Here is a 26,983-nt window from a genome sequence, read left to right on the forward strand (position 1 = left end):
CGTAAATTTGGGACCTTCCAGGCAATTTCTCCGCCAATTATGCGGCATTCTTGGTCGTCCTGGCTTCCCAAGAGGATGGACTCTCCGCACCCGAAGCAAGTAATTAAGATTAATGCCTAGTGGTGTTGCGAACATCCCCGGGAAGGAAGCTCTGCGGGAGGTCCCCGTCTCGGCCGGAGCGATAAATTAAAACTTTTCTTCTCCGCGGTCTTTTCGCCGGGTTGTCGTTGACGGTCTTCGGCTGTCCAAGATGGTTCTCAGGTGTCATTGCGGAGGAGTTTGTTGCGGGCTCGGATGCTTTTAGTCGACAAAGTTTTGGCGCAAAGTGGCCAGACGATACCGATTTGTGTGGTGAATTATTGAGTTGTTGGTTGGGAAAAATTACAGGTAATGTGTCTGCTTTTGAAGTATCGAATTTTGGGGAAGAACTTGGGTCATTTTCATTTTGCAAAGCCGTTTTAATAATTGTTCACAATAACTTTCTGAATTCTGAATAATTTAAATTGAATTCCTAATTCAAAAGAACATGTTTAACGCTTTATGATTTTTCCAACATTTTTGCCAAATTAATAATCAAATCTTAACAAATTTACACAATCAATTCTACAACAACGGCCAGACCCACCCCGTGTGAAGCTTACCGCAAAGATGATTCGTTGAACTTGATAGAGTTTGAGCTCGGATTGTCCAACTGACTCCAAAACTTGACTGACTGACTACATACACCAACAAAAGACGCCTGAATGATTTTTTGTATTTGTATGGAAAGGTTCCATTTCTTAAAACGTTTAGAACTAATCAAACTTTCAGATCGCACACTTTCATCAGATCGTAACGGCAAATCGCGTCTAATTAATCACCGACCTAGAGAGGTTTGAGCAAAAGCAAACGATCCCTCTTTTGGTTCCAAAGAACCCCAGCCGCAATTAGCCCAACTTTTTCTATTCTAGCATAAAACTCCACTGACAGCCCCGAGGATAAAACCAAAGAGTGGTGGACCAGTTTTTCACAGCGTCGACTTGGAAAAGTGCATCGTCAGCAGCAGCCACCGCCACAAGTCTCACGAAAGTGAATAATGATGAGATAATTCAGCGAGCGATTCGCAAGTGGAGTTTGTATTTTTTTTGTGTGCTGGCACCCCAGTTTTATAAGGCGCAAGAAAGAGTGAAAAAATAGTTCAATTTGATCAAGTGAAAAAGAGCAAATTGTGAAGTGGTTTAAAGAAAAAGAAGAAGCGAGGAAAAGTGGTCGGGAAATGTGTGCAATTTTATGTTAAACGATTTTTCTGTGTAGCCACCTTTCGTCTTGGCGCGGGTTTGGGCTGCACTTTGTGAGTTGTGTTTTCACAATTAAATGGTTTTAAATTCGAATTTTATTTGCTAATGAGAGAAGAGAGCAGCAGCGGAAGAAAGTGATGTGAAGCGAGTTTTACCCCTCCGGTCAATGATTGTGTGGTGATTTTCCGTTTTAATTCAGTTTTTATTTGATTTTGATTTTTTGTTCGAGAGGGAAAAAAAGAGGAAAGGAAAATTTTCACCACGAACGACCGCACCGAGCGTTGGAGACCAAGGAGTTGGGGTAGCATTGGGTGGCCGGCGAAGAAGTTCAGGGCCGCGATGCTGCGTTCTCCGGCCCACCTGATTGGCCACGGGCCGGCGGGGCACGGAGGCGCGGTGGCCGGCGGCGTCATGAGCCTGCACAGCCACGCGTCCTCGCCGCCGCACGCCCGGACGTCGCTGTTCGACTCGTGCCACCGGAAGATCCGGCTGATTGGTGGTGGACCGGTGGCGTTTCTCGGCGGATTAGTAGCGTGAGTATGATTGGGCTGGGTTTGTGGAAGTCCCTTATCAGACTAGCTTAAAAGCAAAGAAGTTTTGACAATTTAACGTTCGGATTTGGTTGAAAGTTAGGGTGGTCTCGCAACTTTGTCGTAATCACAATATACCTCGCGATCTACGCGTTCTACGACTTATTGTATCAAAAGCAACAGAGCAAACCCTCAATAGTCAGTTTTTTTACGTGGCAATTCAGGTAAGTTTTAGAGAAAAGTGATGTTCTGAGCACTTTTTGAGCACCTGATTGCGATAAAATTTTGGTGTCTTCGACAAAGTTGCTCGAAAAGGCATGCTCAAAGGTTCCTAGACGAGAAAAAAAATCCCAAAAATATTTCTGGAAATGTATATCTTCAAAACCACCACAATCGTGAACCACCCTAATTTTCAACCAAGCCAAAAATTGTCCCTTCCCATTTACAACAACTTTTTTGAAGACGCTAATGCTCCAAATCATCACCATTTCGTATTTTTAATATTTTTCTGGTTTATTTGTATTCATTTTAAACAATGTGGAAATGCACTTTTCTTATGTTTTTGATTTTTTAAAGACGAAAACTGACTTTATCGTTAGAAAACATCGTATTTCTTAAATAAATAAATTTTCAAAATTTGCAATATGGATACCGTCATCTGGGGCAAATCATGACGCATGGGGTTAATTGGGACAGCTCTTTATTGATGTTTTTGCACAAAATTTTGATATTTTTGATTGGTTTCTGATAGAACAGACACAGGACAACAAATTAAGTTCATTGGTTTTAAAATGTGAAGGTTTCAAATGCATTAATAACTGATGTCCCTATTCAAACTGAAGTCCCATTTCGCCCCTGTTGACGGTACAAAACGATATGAATTTTGAACGGATTTCTCTGATATTGAAGTGGTTTAATACGGTTTTTGTGAAAATTCTGGTATTTTTTCTTGACTTAAAAATCTAATGCAGTGAAATTCTTTATCTTTTTTTTATTTGGTATTTTAATGAAAATTTGCGTATTTTACACTAAAATGTTTAAATGCACTAAAAATTTATACGAAATTTTGCGTCGTTTGATTTCCGTATAGCAAATTATGAACCGTCCATAAATCACGTAAAATTCGTGAAAATTCTAGACCCTCCTACCTCTACCCACGTACACAGTAAAAAATAATGTAAATTTGGAAGCTGTAATTTCGGAAGGTTGAATATTACCTCTTTTATGATGTAATTTTACCTCAATTTAGACTGAAAAGTGACATTACACCAGAAAAGTGGTAAAAATAACACATTTCCAGAGGTAAAATTACACCTTTTTTCTGACATAAAAGATGTACCCCTTCCCAGATGTAATATTACCATGATTTTTTTTTCGTCAAAAAGACACTTAATATTACACGCTGCATGTACAATTTTTGTAAACACAAAAAAAAGTTGCAACCGACGGGATTCAAACCCAGCACCAACAGTAAGGACTGGCGCCTTAGCCCGCTCGGCTATCAGACCGATGAAAAATGGAAAGGATAAACGTATATATGAGCTTGACATTTCGGTCAAGTAGGTTTTCCCTACTGATGGGCAACATATTCCAGGGTGTAATATTACATAGAATTTCATAAAATAATGCAACATTTATATTACACCCAGGCCTTTTACATGCAGCTGGATTACTACTTTACTTGCTGTGTACATGTTTTTCAAAACTCAATCAGACCATGTTTTAGCATAAATTCAATGTGTTTTTCTCAATATCCATAAACTGGCCAATCTGGTTTTTTTTTTGAAAGGTCCAATAAACCAAATTTCCAGTTTTTGCTTTTTGGGTGTTTTTGAATATCCCTGACTCAAGACGGTTTCAAAAACACCCAAAAAGCAAAAACTGGAAATTTTGTTTATTGGAACTTTTCCAAAAAAAAATCCAGAAATTTTATTTGCTTCATTCACCACTTAGTTTAAACATAATGATAATATTACATTTGGAATCTTTCATGTCAGAAAAAAATGTGTATTTTTATCTCTGAAAATATGCAATTTTAACGCTTTTTTGGTGTAATGTTAATGTTTTACACTGAAAAAGGGACCATCCATAAACCACGTGGACACTTTTTTGGGAATCTGTTACCCCCCCCCCCCTTCGTGGACAATTGTCCATACAAAAAAAAACTTTTTTGTATGGATCGTGGACAATCGCCATACTCCCCCCCCCACCCCCCTCCCTAAAGTGTCCACGTGGTTTATGGTCCCAAAGCAAAGTACCAAATTCCGATATTCTAGAAATTTTGCCTCCTTTCTTTGTTGAGTAATCCGAAAAACCCAATTACTAAATAAGTAAAGTAGGTTAAATTCCTAGAATAAAGGAATGTGGTACTTTTTTAAATTTCAATGTTGTCTAAATTAATGTAAAATTACATCATAAATGAGGTAATATCCAACATTCCAAATTTACACAATTTTTCACTGTGCAATGTTCCCGGTAATGCATTCTCATTATTAAGGTCTATGTTCCATTTTTCTAAATTTAAAAATTGTTAAAATTTATTCATCCCAAACAACAATACTCCAAAAAGGCGTAGCCCAAAGTTGAGACCAAATCTGAATCAAACCTAGATGAAGGTTCGAGTTTATGGAATGAGTTAGTCAGATAAAACCGATATTCAAAATTTGTTTTAAAGATTGTTTTGCATGAATATTCTAAATTAAAATTGATAGATTTTTTTAATTGATGCTACAAAGCAAAAAAATATGGTAATATTTCATCTGGGAAAAATTCCATCGCTTGAATTTGACCTCTAAAAATGTGTAAATTTACCTCTTTTTCTGTGTAATGCCACATTTCGATCTGAATCCCTGTAATATTACATCATAAAAAAGGTAACAATACACCTTTTAATTTTACTCCTTCCAAAATTCACAGTTTTTACTGTGTGCATTAGAGGAAAAATCGTCAAAATGTATGGAGAAAAGCAACTGTTTCAGTTTTTTTCCTGTGGAGGGCGCAATTGTCGTCCAATCTGTATCAATTTTCAGAAGTAGGAGCTTCATTAAATTTAGAGCAACTTTCCCGAAGACACCATAGTTTTAGGATTTTTTTGATGAAAATTCATTAGATTCTGAAAAGGGGGTAGCTGTTACCAGGGGTAGCCCCGAGAAAACTTGGATTTGGACCAGCCTAGTGTGGATACAATAAATTAAAATTGTTGGATTTTTTTTTTCATAATTAATGGTGACTTACCAAAAAAAAAAAAAAAAATAATAATCAAATAAATTAGATTAACTTTCAGTGTATCAGATTTTATTTAATTTTACTTCGGTACTAAAGCAATCATCGAAACATGGCACACACTTGCAGATTCCAATTATCGATTACGTTCAAATCACATCACTTACCCAATTTTAACTTCAGTGTGGCACATCCTCCCGAACTCCCTCGACCTAATCCAGAGTCACTGCTGCTTCCCAAAATTCAATTTTCACCAACTTGACCTACACACACTTTCGATTTGTTCGATTTCATCCCTCCCGCGCGACCCCCTCTCGGAACCCATGTGAGAGAGTCCATGGTCCCGTAATTATGATTATTTTCTGATTGCTTGCTTCGTCCTGTGTGTTATTGGCTTCTCGCCAGACCCCAGAACTTGGATTGATTTCACCAGATCCAATCCTTTCACGGTTGGACGCGTACAATCATCAGTAGCACTTCATTCGGACGGGGTTCGCTGGCTGGCTGGTTGTTGAAACATTCATGAAGTTCGATGCTCGACAGAGAGGAACAGCTGGAGCGCAGGAGCACCAAACCAGACGCGAAGGCTGGTGCTCCAAGAAATTGTTATAATTATCCCCGGGTAACATTATTGTATTATTTATTGTTGTACGGATCGGTGGTTTCTGGGATCTGCTCTGGAGGCGGAATTTCCGCTGACTCGAGGCTTTCACCGCGTGTTCTGCCAGAAGCTATGAGAGAAAGAGGGAAGAAACTGGTTCCGATGGGAAAAATCAGAGCCAGTTAATAAGAACGTTTATTGACTTTTACTGCGGAGTCCAATAAAAACCGTTCTCCGACAGCAGCTTGGGACCAGAAGGGAGATCGTTGGCGCTGATATCGGGAACCATCATCGCGCGCGGCGCGCAATATCAAGATTGGTGGTGGATTTAATTTGTATTTCCTCCCGGGCTGGAACCACAACACTCCATCGCACCAGATGCTATCGATGGAATGATTTATTTAACAGAAATCTTTTCGAAAGTATGACCTAGCCCAAGTCTCGAAAGTCAAGCCGCCGAAACGAAAATAAATAAATTCGCGCAGCCATAAAAACGGCCAGTTCTGCAAAGAACAGCACTGAGATTTTCCGACGACAAAGAACGAGCCGACGTTGAAATTGGACTCCAATGGAACATAACAAATTGATGGGACTAAAAATAGCTCGCCGGGCGAAAGTGCCCGTTCCATCATAGAAATCGATTTCGTCTCGAGGGCCCTCGTACGGGGCATAGTGGGCAGGAGTTGAAGAGAGTTGGCCAATTTTTAAAGATAGTTTTTTTTTCTGAGTCACAGTAAAATAATATGGGAAGTGTAAATTTACCTCCATTTGATGTAAAAAGTTAAATTACAAATAAAACGATGTAAATTCAAGAATACTGATGTAAATTTACACAGAATTTGATGTAAAATAACGCATTTTTTCTCTTACAACATATTTCTTGTAAGAATTGAAACTTTAACACTTCACACCTTCCATATTTACACTGTTTTCTATGTATCTTTGGTGAGGGATCAGAAAAAATATGTTTATACACAGCAAAAAATCCGATGGTAAAATCGCATGCAAAAGCATGCACATCACCTTCATCAAAATAAACACTTAATATTACACACTGCATCTACAATTTTTGCAAACACAAAAAAAAAGTTGCAACCGACGGGATTCAAACCCAGCACCAACATTAAGGACTGGCGCCTTAGCCCACTCGGCCATCAGACCGATGAAATGCTGCAAGGATAAACGCATATATGAGCTTGACATTTCGGTTAATTAGGTTTCCCATACTGATGGGCTACATATTTCAGGGTGTAAAATCACATAAAATTTCATAAAATAATGCAATATTTATTTTACACCCAGGCCTTTTACACGCAGCTGGATTACTACTTTTTTAGCTGTGTAGATACTCAGTTTAAAAATTGTAATTTTGGAGGGTGTAGTATTGGGAAGTTGAATATAACTTCTTTTATGACGTAATATTACCTTAAATTCAACTACATAATAAAAGGTAAAGATGGGCAAAAATGTGTAATATTACAATTTTTATTTAGATAAAATTACATCAGAAAATAAGTGCATTTTTTTGCCACAAAAGTTGCCACAAATGTACCCATTCTCATATGTAATTTTATCTCAGAATATGTGTAATATTTCTAAATTTTGTCTTTTAATATCTCTTATAATGGGTGATTTGAATTTTTACATTGTAATTAAGGTAGTATTACATTAAAACTGATTATTTTAAACATAAAATTTTACACCTTCCAAATTTACAACACTTATAAGTTTTATTTTCACTTTTTGCAAGCCTACAATTTTAATAGCGTCTCCTGTGAATAAACAAAAAAAAAATACTCGAAAAAATGGGTAATGCTGGGAGGTTTAAAATTGGTTGGCATAATTTTACATCTTTTGATGTTTAGTACCTCAATTTTGATGTAATGTTGCCTTAATTTAAATGTAATTTTACCTCAATTTTGGTTTGAAAGTGGCATTACTGCAAGATGCTATTAGAACAAGAATATAACAATTACGCATTTTGCTGACTTAAAAAAATATAATATTACAATGATTTTTTTACAACGTACATTCAGTAAAAATAATCATTGTAATATTATGTCTGCCAATGAATACATTTTTTATGCCAGAAATATGCGTAATTGTACCTCTACAAATGAGTAAATTTAACGCTTTTTTTATGCAATGCCACTTTTTCAACCATTATTAATGTAAAATTACATCACCTTCTAATTAACACAATTTTGACTGTAATCAGTCAAACAAATCATGGTAATATTAACCTGGAAAGGGGTACAGCTTTTATGTCAGAAAAAACGTGTTAACTCCGAAAATGTGTAATTCTACCATTTTTCTGATGTAATGTCACTTTTTCATTCAAAATTGAGGTAAAATTACATCACAAAAGATGTAATAACACCTCAAAAATTTACACATTTTTTTTCCTGTGTATTAAACAAAAAATGAAAGGATGCATTTTTGGTCGAAATTTTTACACTGATCACTGTCCTTCAAGAGCTTCGACAAAAAAACGAAACGAGTAAAATAATGGAGAACCCATCGGGGCAGGAGCAATGAAACCATCGTAATGAAACCAATAAAGCGATTGTCAGCCGGTTGGTTGACTAGTTGATGGAGCAGCAGCAGCTCTCTTACCACGTTCTGTCCTCAAATGCTTATAAGCATTTGAATTTATGGGAAAGTTAAGAGCCGAGGCCAGGGTCTCAGCTGAATGAAGCAAAAAATAAAAAAACAGCTGACTGCCGTCCTTTTCGTCGTCACTGTCGCCGTCAAGTTCACCCTCGAGTGTCCTTTATTGAGTGACTTGTGGAAAGAGCGGGATGAAAATGTCAAAGTGGTGGAAAAGCTCGTGAAAGTGAAATAATTTCTGGAATGGGTTTCGGAAGAATTATGTCATAATTTGAACTCCCTTCGTGCGGTTAATCTAGAAATTCGTAATCATACTTGACGCTTCTAGGCAACAATGTAGAACATCAAAAGTTACACCATTACCACTCCCTCAACATAAAAGAAAAAACTAATCACAGCCAAACTTTCACTGATCCGATTGACCTGGCGCCCTTTCGCCGGCAGGCCGGAAAGAACCAACTTTTGGGGTTATTACTTTGTTTCAACTTTCGACCTCCACGCACCAGCAGCAGTGCTTCTCCTCCTACGCTAAGTAATAGTTGGGGAAACTTTGCTTTTTTCGGCACTTTGCGAAACACTTTCGCCCGCGTCTGTGGTCGTCATCGAAGGAACGAAACGTCGGAGAGTTTCCCGTTATGTTGGAGGTTATGGGCCGTTTCGCCGAATTGTCATTTCGCCGAAAGTTTAAGTGAATATTGTATCAAATCATGGATATCTTATATATCCATATATATTGTATCAAATCATGGATATCTTTCGATTTAAGAACACGAATAAGAATACGTTGCGAAAAGTTCGGTTAAACGAGAATTGGGTGAAATGATCTGTTCAATGAAATGGTATATTCGGTGAAATGGCAAATTATATAAAATTGACAATTCAGTATAATTGCCTGTTCGGTGAAATTCGGTAAAATTGCCTAGATCAATCGATTATTCGACAAAACGGCATTCGATGAAACGACCCAAATTCAACACTAGTAAGTAACATAACCTCAATGTTTATGCTCAGAAAGCCTGTCGGAGCCTGCTGGAGAGTTCTACAACAGCATAGCGGTATCCTATTAGAATCACTCAAATGTTAAAACCACATTCTGCCTCTCGGGCGTCAAGACACAGTATCAAGTTATGGACGATGACGGCGGAGAACATGCGGATCTTCGAAGCGTAAAATCCGTATTCGCTCGCTCGCCCGCTGCGGAATGATGACTTGGAGTTGGAAAAGTTGGATTGGCGCGATTGCGAAGATTATTCGCGCTTCGGCGGGTCGGAACGTGCTGCAGAACTTGCCCGCGGAACGTCGTGGTTCTGAGGAATCCCCCGACGTGGAACGTAGACACGCGGGCGGTAATTGAGTAATTTTGCTAGCGAAGCATAGAGCTGGGTGGAATTGTGATTTTTTTTTTCTGTGGGGGAGGGATTTCTATAGGTTTCCCCCTTGAGCATATGCCACATAGAAATGATTCTTGGAAAGTGTTGGTTAACGAGGCAGAAATGTAGGTCACTTGTTTGAACTTGATCAATCTTGTGACGAAATTGACGAAACCCCTACTAAACAACAATCTCTTTTCCTCTCCTTTCAGGTAAGTGTCACCTGGCAACACCCGCAAATATCAACGTATGGGGACCTATTAAGGTGACAACGCGCCATGTGGTGGACCACACCTTATCGCGAGTTCTGAACCCGTTCCAGGTCGAGTGTGATTGCAGTTCCGTGTTCGATAAGTGCAACCGGTTTATCTCGTACGCGGTGCAGGCTGGCTTTGTTCGCGCCCAAACCTGACTGATTGCTTAATTGGTGGCTCCAATGACTGAGAGGGGGATTAAGTGGATAATTGTGGACGTGGAATGTCAGTATTAGTGCCATTTTCTAATAGTGCGAAATATTCTTAGTTTTGCATTTGTTGAGGCATTGGGTCAAATCAAATCAAGTTTAATTTGAATTTTTAAAAGTTTCCATAAGTTTCAAACTGATTCCCATAATTATCGTATGCATTTTTGTGGGTTTCGTTTTAATAAGCAAGATCAAATTACGCTCTAACATTAATATATACATTGCGTAAACTGTGATATCTCAATTACAGCCAACATAACCTTCTAAAAACATCGAACGATCGTTTGAGTAGCTCGTCAACGTTTTGCTGTCTTCGGGCATATTATGTCATCATGGAGAAAATGCTTTTTTCGAATAGCTAAATTTTACTAAATAACGATTTGTATTTCGTATACGGAAATTTGACTTTCATAAAAAGTCATTCAGAGTTTACGAATTGATAAAAAATAGGTACACTTCAAATATCTGTTTTCCCTCTACTGCCCAAATTTTTTTCGAAAATTTTTATTTTTCCCTTGTTCAGGAGGTCATTTTGAGCAACTTTTGTTCAACGAAAAACTTTACTTCTCTTGTTTTATTTATAGTATTTTAATTTGCATTTATCTTGATTAGTTTATGTTTGTTTTTAGTAGTATTTGGCCTATTCTACCACCTAACATAATTTAATTTTGCCTATCTTATTTTTTCACGTTTTTACAGTCACTTTTTAATTTTTTTGCATGTTTTTCACATTTTTTGCTATAGAATGGCACCATCATCATTTAAATTGCAAAAAAATGCATAGGGGCATAGTCTGGGACACTACAAAAATTACTGCATAATTCTTTTTACTGAAAATATAGAAAATGTTACTAAAAAACATTGGCCAAGTCACATAAAACAAGTTAAACTTCCAACCCTGAATTTTTCTAAAATTTTAAGAGTTCTTCCTTCCAATGCTTTTTAAAGATCAGAAATCGGTTGGAAAATTGATTTTTGGCGATTTTTTAGATCGAAGCCCGTCTAAAGGCGGGGTTAGGTTGTAGAGGGTTAACTCATCAATTTTTTGCGGAAGACCCTTTTTGTAATAATGAAGTTGAAAAAAAAGTAATACTATGATTTATTGTGCAAGTCGTTACAGATAAGTTCTATTTAGTCAAGATTAAAATTTTAATTTTAATTTCAGCTTTGTCTCTCACCCTTATTTTTTTTTCTAAAAGAATATCAGAGCAAATGTTTTGTACTGTATTGTTTTGGGACCACAACTCGGAAAAAGGCCTTATAAGAAAAGAAAATCATGAATACATCTCTATTTTCAAAATTTTTGACAGAGTAAAATGTAACAATGCATTTAAATGATCTCAGATGGATGAAGAATGATCTTAAAAAAATTAAGCTCATGCATGATTTTTTTTTAAATTAGCTTTTTAAAAAACATATAGGATTTTATTTCTCGTTTGAATTTGCAAAAAGGCCAAATAATTGTCTTTGTAAAAAAAAGTTATTTGAATTTGCTTTAAAACAAACTTGTACAATGGATTGTACACTATTCAGAATTTATTGTTAGCATTTTTTTACTCAAATAGGACCACAGAGCGTAAAAAAATTAAACCTATGGAAGTTTTTTTCAAATATAAATTTATTTTTTATTTTGAAAATTATCGGTAGTAGCATACACAGAAAAACATGTGAATTTACTCGACACGTAAAAATAAATCACATGTAAACTCAGTTAATGTATTCTTGAGATTCGACGTAAACGGTTGAATCTTTCGTAAAATCTCTTTTTAGGTATAATTTGTTGCAAATTTACATCAAATTGCATCTAAATTTGAATGTTTAATGACGTGCAGAAGTGTTACATCATAAATGATGTAGCATTCATAAATATTTTTTTATGATAGTTTTTGTATCTTGAGAAAGAAAAGTTTCAAAAATTTGTGTTGAATTTTCATCACTAAAAGTTGAAAATCAAAAAACATATTTTTATTTTTTAATTTTTTTTTACACTGGAGTTTAGAAAAAATTAAAAATCTGGTAACGCAGTAGTGATTAAAAAAACGAATTGTTGTTATTTCGATCTTTGGAAGGAACCTAAAATATTGTCCACGAAAATTTGAAAAATCATTTTTAGATGTAAATCAAATTTGCAATTGAAAACATCAACACATTTTTTTTTAATAAAGTGCACCGTTTTCATGTTATGGGCATTAATGGGTGTAAATTTTCGAGTATTTTCAAGGTTTTTGCAATTTATTAAATGTTTTATGAAGAAAAACAAACCCTGCAAAACATATTTTCGAAAAGCTGTAAAAATTTCCTGTAGTGAAACTTTTGTGAAATTTTGTGCTCTTTTCAATAAAACTAGATTCGAAATTTTTTGATCAGGAATAACTTTGTAAAAAGCACAGCAAAAAATTTAAATTGTGTAAATATTTTTATTGGAAGGGTAGACATTTTTACAAACGTTCAATTTTTAGCATTAAAAATTGTACCAATTGTTTCTGAGGTGTAGCGAGTTGAAAAATGGATGGATTTTTTTTTCATAAAAATAATACAGTATGAGGCTGTACTACGACAATCAGCAGTCTGAGCATGAGCATTAGCATAAGCATGAGAGATTGCCCTTGTTTGCCTCCCCGTTGCTGAACAGGACTGTCATATTCTACAAGCACCACTGATCATTGGCTTCGATGATCTAGTGATTGTCAAAACTAGATCAGTTTCGAATAACAGTCATTGGCCATCAACGACGCCCGCCATGTCACTTTGTAGATCTCAATTTAAAGGGATAGGAATATTAGTATCACGGCAACCATCAGTCCGATCAACGATTTCAAAAAGGAAAATTGTAGAAAATTTTTCAGCTCTTTGAATATATTTTCTGCATGGGTTTTTTCCTTCATAATGCATTTTTGAAGTGTAAAAATCTGAACAATCTTCCAAAAAATCAAAAGCCTTCCACTTAAAAACGATGCACTTTATCGTCATATGTGTAAAGTAATTTTCAATGGCAAATTCGATTTTACACCTGAAAGTCATTTTTGAAATATTACGTTGTATGGAAAAATTAACGATGAAAACTGCTGTTTTTGATTTGGGGTATGCATGATAAAAGTTTTATTCGAAAAAAAAAAAAAAATACAAAGCATATTCAATTTTCGAAAACGTTGAAAATTATTCCAATTCGCGTTTTGATCAAATTCGATGCATCTCGCTGTAATGAAACCAACTGTGAACAAATCGCGTCACGAGACCACAACTGCAACGCCCATTTCTGTGACTGTGACGAACACACACGACGCACGACCAACCGACCGCCAACCAATGGCGCTTTATTGTTTTCATCCGCCCGCGTGATTTTGATGGCGCATAATAGCTGCCAACGACGACCAGAAAAGTGCTAATAAATTCGCCATCAAATGAGCGTGTGTGTGCGTGAAGCCGCACTTTGCAGCGAGCGCTCAAAATGAAAGGTTAATTGTTTTGTTTACGTTCCGGGAGTGTTGCGGGGGTCGTTGGTGCTGGCTGTCATGCTATTGTTATTGTTTGGGGCAGTGACATTGTATTAGCTGGCTGTCGAAAATATTGTTTATGTTCTGAAAATGTTACAATGAATAATAACTTGATGCAAGCAACCTTTTGCGATTAACAGGAAAATCCAGCTAATGAAAAACCTTTGATGAGAAAAGCAAAACAATGAGAGCTCCTTTCACCACTTCAAAGTTTCCGCCAAAAAACAACACAACACAGTCGCACATTCAGCAGAGGAAATTCATTAACATTTCAGGGGATCTGACCTTTTTTGGCCCCTGCATCCCAAACACGCCTGAATAGAGATTATATCAGCTCGTTGTGGGATTATGGGCCCCTCTGTGTTCCGTTTGAACACAAAAATCGCACCAAAGCTGGAGCAACAAAAAAAAAAAACAAGGCCTTCCCGATTAAAACCTCGCCGAACAACATCCGGTCCCGAATCCGTCACAAACATAAACAAACCATTTTGCAGTACGCAAACATAACCTCAAAAGTGGTGCGCGGCCGAGGGAAATCTGGTGCGGGACCGGATTCCGGAAAAGAGCTCTCCTATTTATAGCCGGCGACGCGACACCACAGGACGCAGTCCCGACGAGGAGGGTCTGTCAAACTGTGCTGTTCCCAGGACTTGTTCCAGACGCAGCCTCCTTTGTTTGGTAGCGGTTTGAAATTAATCCAATCATGATGGGATCTCCGATTTTGTTGCTTGGGTCTAAGTGATACCAATGAGGTTTGTTGGAGGTCTGGTGGCTATTGAACTTGTAACATCAAGTTAGGGGTGAACATCTGAAAGGACTGCTGACATTCAGTCTGACCTTCAATCCAGCACATCGTCGGCAATCCAGATCTTCTCCAGCGACTGTGAAGCTCGGTCTTTTGTTCTCAACGTCCTCACATGGGCGGGTACGTGGCCACCCAGATTAGTGCCACTTCCCGGGGCACGTTCTGAATACACTTATTGTTACGAAAAAAAAAACCACCGGCTACAAGCCGCGTGATACTGTTATTACAAAACTATATCGCCAACGGAACTACACCCGGTGACGGCGAGAACCTAGCCCTGTTCGTGTTTCTTTTTGGAAAATCAGCACGTGCCGCGATAACCTTAATGTCTGAGGCCGGGCCCCGGGCCGGTTGCAATTCAGTGAAGGGAGCGAAGGTCTTCGGAACAGCCCCCAACACTGCCTGGTACGGTGTCACGTTACGCGTCCGTTTTGTGGTTTACATTGTTAGCTCTAATCGCACAACCTGACAGTTAGTGTAATGTTCCACGTGACGTGATAATCGAGAGAATCGCTGTGGGGAACGTACACCATCGGTAGACAATTTGAAATTATCCAATTTTACGAGCGAGGAGAACGTTTCCGGGGTATCAAATTACGTTGGTGACGTATTGGACAAGGTTTGTACTCAATGTGGCGTAGCACACAATTGAGGGGAAAATGCTCTCAAACTTGCAGTCAAATGTAATTTCGCTACCAAATTGAGAGCATTTTCCTCCCAGTTGAGTACATCGTAGCCTTCATCAAGTTAGCGATTCGTTACGAGAAATCATCTTGTTTGTCCACAGCGTCCTCTCCGGGGGGTGTGTGTGTGCTAAACGATTCAATTTGCTCCACGCAAATCAGAGTAGAACGTCTCTAATTTACCAAATTGGCCTGAGGCAAACGCGCGGGTCCAGATCCTTCGACGTCTGCCTTGACCGTGGTTTGCCACTTAGCGTCCTCGGCGTCGTCGTCTCGAAAAAGGGAAAAATATTTTTCTTGCCAATTAGAGAGACCTTAAAAAAGCCATCCGCAGTCGGTCGCCACGACTCGCAAATTGAAGATCAATATTGATTTCAATTTTCACGAGCTGCTATCCGGAGTCGGTCGTGTCACGTTGCGATTCATACACGGAGAGACGATCCGTCGCAAAAACCGTCGTACCCTCTTCAGTGGTAATTGACAATTGCCCTCGAATTGTCAAACCGTGCAGCATGGTGGTTTTTACCTTTATTTTTGTTTGCTGCCGCGCGTACCTTTGCCTTCCCCCGGCAGCGTGTGACACTGTGTCATCTCGTTGAGTGACATCCAGCACTCGCTGTGGACTCGCAAGGGTGGGGGATGCGAAAGCACAGTAGCAAAGTTGAAGCAATGTTTACTGGAAGAGATCAAATAACCATTTTTCATGAAAAAGGATGGTTTAGGCATAGATTTTAACTCTAGGGAGTCTTTGAATATCTCAGGACATTAAAAAATATTCCTAAAACTATGCAGGTTTAATCCAGGGTCAAAATGTGCCTACCTCTGGCTTGTTACGATGGTAGACACACAGATCTTATCTCCAGGGATTCCTTGGATGACCCAGAACATCACAAATAATCACCAAAATAGTCTACCATACTCATTGAAGCTATACGGGTATGATCCAGGGCCAAAAATCGCTGACCTCTTGATTGTTGCGACTGTTGACACCCAGATCTAATTCCAGGAAGTCCTTGGATGACTCAGGGCAACCCGCCATAGTACCAATGTAGTCTACCACATCCACTGAATCTATGCGGAAATGTTCTAGGGTCAGAAGCTATCGACCTCCTGCATGTTTCGACGGTTGTCACACAGATTCTAACTCTATGGAGTTCTTAGATAACTCAGAACGTCCCAACATATTACAAAAGTTTTCTACCATAGTCATTGAAGCTGTGTGGGCATGATTCAGGGTTAAAAGTTGTCTACCTCCTGCTAGTTACGGTGATTGACACATAGATCTTGACTCCTAGGATAACATAGGATTTCCCAACATTGTACCAAATATGTCTATCATTTTCAATACAACAGGCTCAACACAATCTAAACAACTTCAAATCAAAGCCAATCTCCCTCGCAAATTTTTCACAGTGCATCGACCTGTCAAAACGGTCCATAAATAGATCAACCGGGAAGACACGTTATCGCACGAGTAGCTGGTCCAGCGCACCGCGTGACTTTTCGACATTTATCAGGTCCCACTTTCCCACCAAGCAACGTCGCGTAGTCCGTCGGGATGATAGATATGACAAATTGAGCCCGCGCGGTTCACAGGCCCGATAAGACCAACCAACTCTTCATCAACCACGCCACTTATCTGCGGATCTGCCGCTCTCTCTCTCTCCCTCTGAAGGGTGGAAATGAGTGAAAGCTTGCCATATCTTCCTTTGTTTGATTAAATTTCGGCGCTACTTGACGGACTAATGAAGCCCTACGGAGTTCAGCTCAAGCGAGATCGCCCATCCATGCTCCAAACAACTAATTAGTGTTAATTTTGCGGGCGTCCATTAGCTGCGCTCGCGCAGAGTCTGTGACTGTGAATTGCCGGAAAAGTGGCCAACCTCTCGCCGCGCCATGAACAATTATTCAAATGACTGAGGCCTTTGACGCGGATACTGGACACTTCCCTCGCGGCGTGCATAATTTCTTTGTTAAACCAACACGGGCGAACCTTGTCCGCGGTTATGAATAATGTGTGATTGATTGAACCTGACACTTGCGATGTTTTGCGCTGGATCTACCTCCCCCTTTGATTCGCGGCTTGTTCGCGACCCTGAACTTGAAGGAAACCCGGCTGGAGAAACCCACGATGTTCTGCCGTAGAGCGCCGCGGTCTTTGTGTGGACGTTTATTGCAACAATGCTGACACTTTTGCGACGGACAGCCGGTTTGACGGGGCGCATTGAAGGCAATTAGGTGGATGAGTTTATTGGTGTCATGCGGTGAGACGAGTGCGGTATTGATTACCTGAGTTGTATGGACGTTATGACGTTGGTAATAAATTATGAGATGTTTGACGTCTTTGGAATTAAGACGAAGGTTCTGAAGTTGTATCAACTCTACAACGGATACCTAGAACATCTGACGATGTCAATCGACACAGTATCTCCCCACCCCCGCATCAGGTCCACGTGCTCCGACACCTCACCGGCGCGCGGGAACCCGACGAAGCAACTCTTGCTTGACAAATGTTGTTTGACAACTCCGCGATGCTCCGAAACTACTAATCTCAAACTAGATACAGAGATAGTCCGCACCTACGCCTTGTCACGCCATGCACAGCCGCAAAACAACCGCAAACTTCAACGAAAACCGGTCGTCCTTGCCTCAACACTCAGCGCAGCACACACTAGAGTTGGCCCCTTGAAAACCTGATGTTCGCCTGAACAGCTGATAGACCGCGCGACCACGTCATCCTTCATCACTTTGTAAGAAGCTGGCCTGCAGCAGCAATCGGTGTGAAGGTCCAGCACTCTATAAATAAGCGCCGGCTTTGCCGGCAGGCCAAGATCTGTCCAATTGTCAAGGTTCTATCGGGCAATTAATCATCCTGCTGCTGCTGCAGCAGCGCAGTCAGGTCCGGAGACTTTCCCTTGAGTGGATTGTGGTCAACGTGGGATTCTCTGTCGTTCTAGGCTGAGCAGCGAGTTCTCCCTCACTCGCCAGAACGACAAGTGTTGAGGAATTTGCATTTAACGAGACACCGAGTCCGTAATCTGATAAGTTTCCTTGGGCTATAAATAGCGTTTAAGGACACCACCTACGACTCCGGGATAGGCTCGCGCGCGCGGAGTTGTTATCGAGCAAAAACAGAGGTATCAGGCAGTCGTTTCGCAGAATTAATTATTCAGGAAAACAAGATAAACGGGAGAAATCAATTTGCAAGGGGGTTGTGGACAGCAGCGTTGCGTTCCGTTACGCTGGATGTAAGCATACAGACATAGCTCTGTACAATGTAACCACTAATGAAAATTGATACAGGTAGAGGTGGTACAAGCTGCTGCCAACACCTCAATTATTCATGGAGCAGTTAGTGGAAAATTGAATTTGGGAATGTTACGAGGGATCAGGATTGTAAATTCCGATTAAAGTTACGCTATAGCGTATACCGTAGACCGTAAACTATATTGACAAATCTGAAAACATCAACATTTTTTGAAATTGCTTTAAATTTCCACAAAATATAATTTGGATGCTTCTCTAGCAAAATAATCACATTGATTGAAAGCTCATCAGATCATTAACGAGTAAATGATATTTTCACCATATCTTCTTTTATTTCTCTTAGCATTACTAGATTTAATTACTGTCACATTTTTTACAAACAATGGAAGTCTGCGAAAAGTGACATTCAGATCACTTAGCCTTGTCTTACATTTTTTCCTGTGAACGTATAAGTGAGAATATGTACAATCCTTCTCGCAAATCCTGAACTGTTTTTTTAGCTTTCCGAGATCACTCAATGAATCTATTTCCCAGGGTGACTATCAAAGTTGAGGAAACTTTAAATTAGGAAATTTGACAAAATTCAGAGAAAAATGTTGAGAACCTGTGTTTTTTTTTCAAAAATTCAAGGATACAATTTTTTTTTCAAATATAAAGCATTAAAAAAAGTTGGAGAGAATTTCTATTTTTTTTTCAAAAAAAAAAAAAAAAAACATTACAAAAACAAAACTTGGCATTTTGTATGGCTCAATAGTTGTGTTTTTTTTTGTTTTCTAAAACATATGAATAAATTCAAGGATTAAATAATTTGAGGAAATTGTTTTTTTTTAAACAAATTAATCCAAAATCGGCATTTTTCCGTGTACTTATTTTTTCGGAAAGTCCTTTTTTTATTTCTATCAAAAAAAAAACTTTTTTTTTCAAAAATAAACTTTTTTTTTCAAAAATAAACCAAATTTTTTTTTTCAAAAGTAAAAATTGGCGGATTTTTTTGTCCCTACTTATTTTTGTTTCCTAAAACAAATGAATAAATTCAAGAATTAAATAATTCTGGGAAATTATTTTTTTAAACAAAATAATTTAAAATCTGCATTTTTTCTGTGTACCTATTTTTTCTGAATAGTTCTCAACAATACCTTCAAGTTTGTGCAACCCGGGCAGACGGTAATAACAAAATTCATGCCATTTCAATAACAAATTCTGTTAAAATAACAAAAAGTGTTATGGAATCTTCCTGAAAAATCCATTTTTGCATAAGGGTGTAATAACAGTTTATGTTCTTATAACAAAATTTGTTATTGATCTGATATTGGTTGAAAGCCAAAACAACTTTGGAATAACATTTTTTGTTATGGAAGAATAACTCCAACTGTTATTGGGATGATCGGATTAGTTGTTAAAATAACAAAAAATAATAACAAAGATTTGTTCGAAAAATAACTAAAAATGTGATTAGTCTGTTATTACAATAACAATCCAATAACAAAAAAATCATAACGACGAATAACAAATCTTGTTATAAATAACATAAAATGTTATTGGCCTAGTATTTTCAAATATCAGAAAATGTTATTCCCAAGTTATTACCGTCTGCTCGGGAAGGCACAAAATCGATCAGAAAATTCTTTCAAGAGATACAGATTTTCGAAAATTTACGTACCATTTTGTATGGATAGTAGGGTGCCCAAAAATTTGTTTTGTTGTTTTAAGCAGCAGTGCAAATTTTGAGCGAAACTGTAAGATCAACCCATTGACGAACATGAAGTTAATGATAAAAAAGTTTCATACAAAAACGACATTTTTAAATCGCCAATAGAGCTTTATGACGTTTCGCGCACGCACACTAGCGCACCATTTGATTTTGCTGGCCGGACAAAATTTAACCTCACTTTCTTTTCGTGTACGTACACGCAATACATGCGCACGTAGATTACTCTATAACATTTCAGGATCGAATTTTACTGCTTTGGTATGTTGTACAAAGTTGTAGAGCATTGCACTTTAAATAAGAATCTCACTATAAATGGGTAAATTTTGAACGATTTCTTTCATATTTGGCCCAGAGTTCAAAAGCGAAAGGAACAGCTTGTGGAGCGAGGCTTTAGAAAAAATCCATATTCGGGGCACCCTAATGGATGGCTGCCAAAATTGTATGGAAACTTGTATGGGTGAAGCAATGACACAAAATGATTTGTTTTTGTTAATATGGAAAGCCTCCACCAAGTTTGAGCGAAAAATAGGGTATTGCTCAACTGGATTTTGAATGTTTAAAACGAAAAAAACATGCGAAAATGATCTGAAGCATTTTTGATTTTTCGTATTAAAATCAAAATAGAACATTTAAAGTTTTTGAAAATTAAAAAATGGCCCTCAAAAACAATAAAATGATTTTTATACATGAATTTTTAGCTGTCTGGAAAAAAATTGCTTGTTGGGCTTTTTTAAATTGTCAGGGGTATTTTAAAACATCTAAAAAGCAAAAAAGAAATTGTGTATTGGACTTTAAAAAAAAACTCCAGATGTTTGAAAGCTTTTAAGGTAGAACAATAGTAATATTGTGTTAATTTTTTTGGGATTTCTTTCGAAAAAATAAAAAGTGCTCAACTCTTTGCTGTTTTTTCCTATTGTTGGTAAAATAGAGGGACAAAATTATAAAATTTATTTGACGGGTTTTGTATTTTCATTACATTGAAATTTAAAATTTACTGAAACTTTTTCATTACAATTTGAAACCAGCTTTGTTTAAATTCTGGAGGTTTTTTTAAATGTCCATTAAACCAAATTTTCAGTTTTTGTTTTTTGGGTGTTTTTGTTAATACCCCTGACTCAAGGCAGTTTCAAAAACACCCTAAAAGCAAGAACTGGAAATTTGGTTAATTGGACCATTAAAAAAAACTCCAGAGTTAGATCATTGAATCGAAATAACGAAGGCTAAAATTGTAAGAGTTTTGTTAATAGTTGATTAAGTGTTATCCAGATAATTTGATCACCATTTTATACCAAAATATTTTTGACGTTTCACAATTGAAAAAAAAAAAAAATTTGTTTGGGGTTCTGAAAATATCTATAAAAGTCGGGAATTAAAAAACGGGATTTTAGTGGCCACCCTGCTTTAGATAAAAAATTCCTCTATCGCTAAGATTTGAAAAAAATAATTTACCTGCAATTATCGATTTATTTTTGATTTGTTTTCTCATGTTCACAGTAATACCGCTAGCAAGGTTCCCTCAATTAGCCCCAATTTCGCTTAACTCTACTGAAAAATTTAACCTTTCACATCCCTGTTACCACGAATCTCCCTCAAGGGAACGTCCGGATGGGGGGAGGCAAACCGCTCTGTGTGGGCAGGTCACAAAGGTGTGAAATTTACAACCAATCGCTTGTCATCGAAAGTTTTGGTCCATGTTCGCTCGGGAGGTGAGTGTGAGTCCAAACGACACGAAGACAGGGAAGGGGAGGGTTTTGTTGTGAATAGTTTACAACGACCCGGCCATGTCAACGGCCCGCACAAAGTGGTTAGGGACTCACTTTAGGAGGGGAACGGGGGTTCGGTGAATCCCTAATGTTGTTAGTGTTTTTGAAGAACGTTTTTGCGAGAAGGGATCATCATTAATATTGATAGGATTTTTGGGGCAGCTTCTTGCAGCAAGTGTTGACAGAGTTTTGGGAACAGGTGGCTTGTGTGCGATAGATGTGGGTTACGGAATTGGCACTTTGAAATGTTTAAAAAGTTGGATTTTGAATAATAGAGAAGTTAAAGTTATGTTCTGAACAGAGTGATATTTAATTCAAGTTCTAATCATAGTTTTTGCCCACATTAATTTTCCTTCAAACACTTTATGGTTGATTGATTTTATTGCTATACTTTCGAACACAATCCAATAGCCCCGCCAATCAGGGACAGTTCCATCTCTAACTGACCACAGCCAATCACGAACCTTGCGAGGACTGTTTCATCACGAGCTACGATGAGGACCACCTACTAGGGGCGGCAATGTACACAGACCGTATATAGAATACGGTATAGAGTATAATCTTTCCCCGAAATCATAATCGAGATCTACCCTCGTTGGGTGGGTTGGCCAATTCATTCATTCAACCGGTTATGATTGAACCGCACCGCAACTGTCACAAAATTGAACGGGTTTTTTTACTATAGGGTAAAGATTAAAATTTGGGCAGAACGACGACCATCCGCAAAACGACTCATTTGAAATCGGCAAACCTGCGTCCCCGCGAAATTTTGCGGATAATTTGGCCACGGGAATTTCTCATAAATATTTCACGAGCAGAGTGCGTGTGTGCACACTTCAATTTAATGACCGCGAATAAAAAGGGCTGCCGCGGTCATCGGACCCGTTAGGTTCGGTTCTCTCGAGATGAGCGATGACAGATCGCGAGAGGAGGGAGGGTGGCACAAGTGGACGTTGCATGAATCGGTAATTACTTTTCCGCTGACAGCGTGGTTGGGTGCAGGGACACCGTTGAAAACAACTTTTGAAAAAACGATATTTTAAAGTTTTGCTTCCCTTTTCTGAAGAAAGACTTCAACACTTGTAGCCCCAAGGGGATCAAAAAGGTTGAAAATTCCCTTTTCAACAGCTGTATCTCGTCGGGATAGCAGTTTTAGCATTATTTTAGCCAAATATTTTGGTATTTTTGAGTGATTTATCCTTATTATCCTAAAATAACATTTTTCATTAGCTTACCGATAAAATTGAGAAATTGTTTTTAATTTTCGAATGATGGTATTAAAAACTTAAGCGAAGTTTTGTGATCTATCTGATAATAGTAGTTTATGCAACAAGTTGCAAAAATAGGATTTTTTCAGCACGAGTCGTACATTTATCCAACGAGGTTCACCGAGTTGGATAAATACGAAGAGTGCTGAAATAATCAAGTTTTGCAACGAGTTCCATACAACATTTTTTGCAATTCCGAAAATCACCTATTGAGTGAAATTTTAAGTAAAATTTTCATGTATTTTGTCAATAAATTAATCAAATCTAAAAAATGTTGAAAAGTGTTGCTTTTCGAAACAAGTGCTGAAAAGTTCATCTTTTCAGCCCCCATTTTCTTTTAAGCATTTATTGTGAAAAGTGTTGTTATTCGATTCTGTTATTTTTGCTACAGAAAAGTAGGTTTTTTCGTCGTTCAAGAATGACAGGAAAGGTAAGTAGTTTCACGACGGAATTGCAAAAAAAATATTATCTGAAATGATTTTACTAATACCAAAAACATTCATATTATAAATTGAAGACTTTTATTGAAAGGGGCAAAAGCCTTTATTCTGTACAACACATAAAACATTCATTAAAAAAAAATTTGGCGCCTAGTGTTTTTTTCGTGTTAAAAAGTAAAATAAAAATGCGTCATTTATTTTAATTGCATCTATTTTTCCGAATTGTCCAGATTGATCTGGAATTCCATTCTCAAGATACAGATTTAAGAATATTTAGGTTCCATTTTGGTATGGATTATGGGGTGACAAGAACAATGAGCAATTTTATAAAATCTTAGGTGACACCTTCCTTAGGCAATATTAGGCATTTGTGCCAATTTTGAGCCAAATCGGTTATGGTTTGGGGTTGTTATGAGTCGAAGTTTGTATGGGATTTTTTTGGAAAAATATATGGAGCAGGGCAACATTTTCGATTTATACCGGAAATGATGTTTATTGTGTGGACATTTTGTCCAGAGTCAGCTTTCACTTTTACACACTTCAATTGAAATTTAACACTCTACAATTTTGTCGAAGAATGCAAAGCGATCCGAGTTGATCCTGAAATGTTATTGGTGATTTAGGAAAGCCGTTTTTGTATTATTTTTTAATTCATCAATTTTTACGTTTTATTCGACCACTAAATTGGTACATATGCTTTATTTTGCCTAAAATCATTTTTTTGTGTCACCCTAATGGACAGCCTGTATGGCCGTGGCAATGACGCAAAATTGCCTATTTGGTTAAAAAAATCAAACCATCCACATTAACGACCCCCGGGTCTTTTGTGGTCTCTATTGCAAGTTTCTGCTCGAACCTAGGAGTCCGAAGGCTTGAATGGGGGAGAGCACCCAAACCTCTTTTTACTCCAAGGAACCTTCCACCCCAGTGTTTGAACTGACGACCTTTGGATTGCGAGTCCAACCGCCGCCAGCGATTCCACCGGAGTAGGCTTGGTTTGGTGTGTTGTTTGTACTTATGGCATGGAGACAACTCCTACACCTGGAATGACTTAACGGCCTAACAACCAAGGCCGGGACCGACATTTTACTTCCTCATCCGATGGAAGGTTGCAGCAGATAGGAATCGAACCCAGAATCATCCGCTTACAAAGCGGACAGCGTAACCATTCGGCCACGCACTGTTAAATAAAGCCAAATAAAAAAAATCTTTTCTGGGTATAAGTAACTTATTAGGGTGACTTAGCCAATATCTAGAAAAAAATAAATAAATAAAAATTGGATGTTAATCAATAACATGGCCCAAGTTTACCCCTGAATCATTCAATTAAGAAACATAAAATAGGAAATATGTGTGCACTATGGAGTCCAACAAATGAATCCATACATTCAAGAATCGGCTTTTTGATAATGGTGGGAATTCGATTGTAAGGTGACCCTAATGACCCGTCAGGTCTTAAAAAGTTAAGTCCCTATGCAAAATTTAAGAAATTTGATTTAGATTAACCTTTAAAATTCAATAATTATGAACCCATTCATTCTCGAATTAGATAATTTTAAAAAGTAATAATTTCTAAGAGGTTGTTGAACTAGTTCCAAGAATAAATTCATATTCACATCTTTATCTTCATGAAACAAGCAAAAAAAGATGACAACTTGAAAACCGACTCCGTGGCTGAAAAGTTGCGACTTCCATCTCACACGCAGGAGGTTCATGGATCGCATCCCGGTCGGTACCCTTGAATATTAGACTAATGAATTAAACAGATTCGAACTCATACCTTTGGATTAGTAGCCGTTGGACATCAGCAGGTTCACACTTGAAGTGTACGGACTCGGACTAAATTATGCACGCGTTTACTTTTAAACTAAAACTTTATTATTATTAAGAAGGGTTTACAATTTGGACTTGACACGACGACGGTCGGCAGGGAAAGAGATCGACTCGAGATCTGCTCGTGCTCTCCAGGCCTTGTGCTATAAAAGCTATTCTCAGTACTTACAATAATGATACCTACTGACAATTAGGATTCAACTATTGGCAATACTTTTATAGTATACGAGGGATACTACATCTCTCCCACGACAAACTAAGACTCACCAAAGTTTCCGGATAACTTTTTGAGTGAATACTGATGACTGACGACATTATGAAACGTTTCACTTGACTCCAGATCTGATTAATTTTTCTTGCTAGCATTTTGACAACGACTTGACTTTGACGACTACTACTGACGACTAATACTGACGACTCGACCTTGAATTTCTTTTGAAACTAAGACTATTGTTTCTTCTTCGACTCACTTACTTCCAAGCACATGTTCAGACGAAGTACTTCCACGCTTTCTGACAACTCTGCAACGCGGCGATCCTCGTTTCGGCGGTCATCAGTTTCCGAACCAGATTGCTCAGACTCACCTTCGCAGTATCTAGAGATGTGGCCTTTCCTTCCACACGTGTAGCATTTCCAGTCACGCGCCGGACACGTTGCTGGGTTATGATGGCGTCCACACCGGAAGCATGGTCCGAAACCACGACTGTTACTCACCTGACCATCGCCTCTCCTTCCGCCCGTGGACTGTTGACCACTTACCTTTTGAACTCTCGCAAACCTTACCTCGGACTGGCTCGACATTTCCTTGTTCTGGTTCAGGGCGGCCTCGTAGCTCCGAGCAATGCTGTCGAAGGTCAAGCCGAACTCCGTCAGCAGCTTCTTCCGCAGGCTCTCGTCGTAGACCCCCACGACGAACTGATCCCGCAGAGCATCGGACAGGAAAGTCCCGAACTCACACGACTGTGCTTTAGCTTTGAGGTTAACCACGAACTCCGCGATTGTTTGGGACGCGAGCTGTTCACACTTCCCGAAGGCGTATCGCTCCGAAACCACGTTTGTCGTCGGTGCTAGGTGCGCCTTGAACAGTTCAACCAACGCACTGTACGTCTTCTTACGGGGACTATCGGGAGCACACAACCTTGTGGCCAAAGTGTACAGACTTGGACCGGCAACCGTAAACATCACTGGCACTTTTAACTCTTCCGAAGTTCCATTGACCAAGAAAAACATCTCCAGACGGTTCTGGTACTCGTCCCAGTCTTCACCAACCACAAACTGCTCGATCTGTCCAAACATACCAGTCCGGATGACCGGGGCTTGGCTACCTTTAGCTGTTGGTTCCTCTTTCGGCGGCATGTTTCTAGGTTATGTTCACCGCACCACGTGTTCACTTGCTGATCGTTTTATCTTACACACCACTTTTTGCACACGCGACGACCAAAATATATTAAATTTACTTACGACTCACTTCGTTTATCTTCGTCGCCAAGTTGAAGTGTACGGACTCGGACTAAATTATGCACGCGTTTACTTTTAAACTAAAACTTTATTATTATTAAGAAGGGTTTACAATTTGGACTTGACACGACGACGGTCGGCAGGGAAAGAGATCGACTCGAGATCTGCTCGTGCTCTCCAGGCCTTGT

At 38.5% G+C, this 26,983-nt stretch overlaps 1 protein-coding gene across 3 annotated transcripts in view; it reads left to right on the forward strand.

Moving 5' to 3' along the window:
* LOC120415125 (MOB kinase activator-like 2) overlaps positions 1–26,983 on the forward strand; it is a 262,174-nt gene that overhangs the window by 132,280 nt on the left and 102,911 nt on the right. Inside the window, exon 1 of one of the 3 annotated variants that reach the window (XM_039576549.2) lies at positions 1,296–1,810. The exons of the other annotated variants lie outside the window; for them this stretch is intronic. Within the exon in view, the coding sequence (XP_039432483.1) occupies positions 1,617–1,810 (194 nt within the window). The 5' untranslated portion in view covers positions 1,296–1,616. Of the gene's footprint in view, positions 1–1,295; positions 1,811–26,983 lie in introns of those variants that run through there. 3 annotated transcript variants of the gene reach the window in all.

Source organism: Culex pipiens, chromosome 2, assembly GCF_016801865.2.
Source record: "Culex pipiens pallens isolate TS chromosome 2, TS_CPP_V2, whole genome shotgun sequence".
NCBI classification, from domain to species: Eukaryota; Metazoa; Arthropoda; class Insecta; order Diptera; family Culicidae; genus Culex; species Culex pipiens.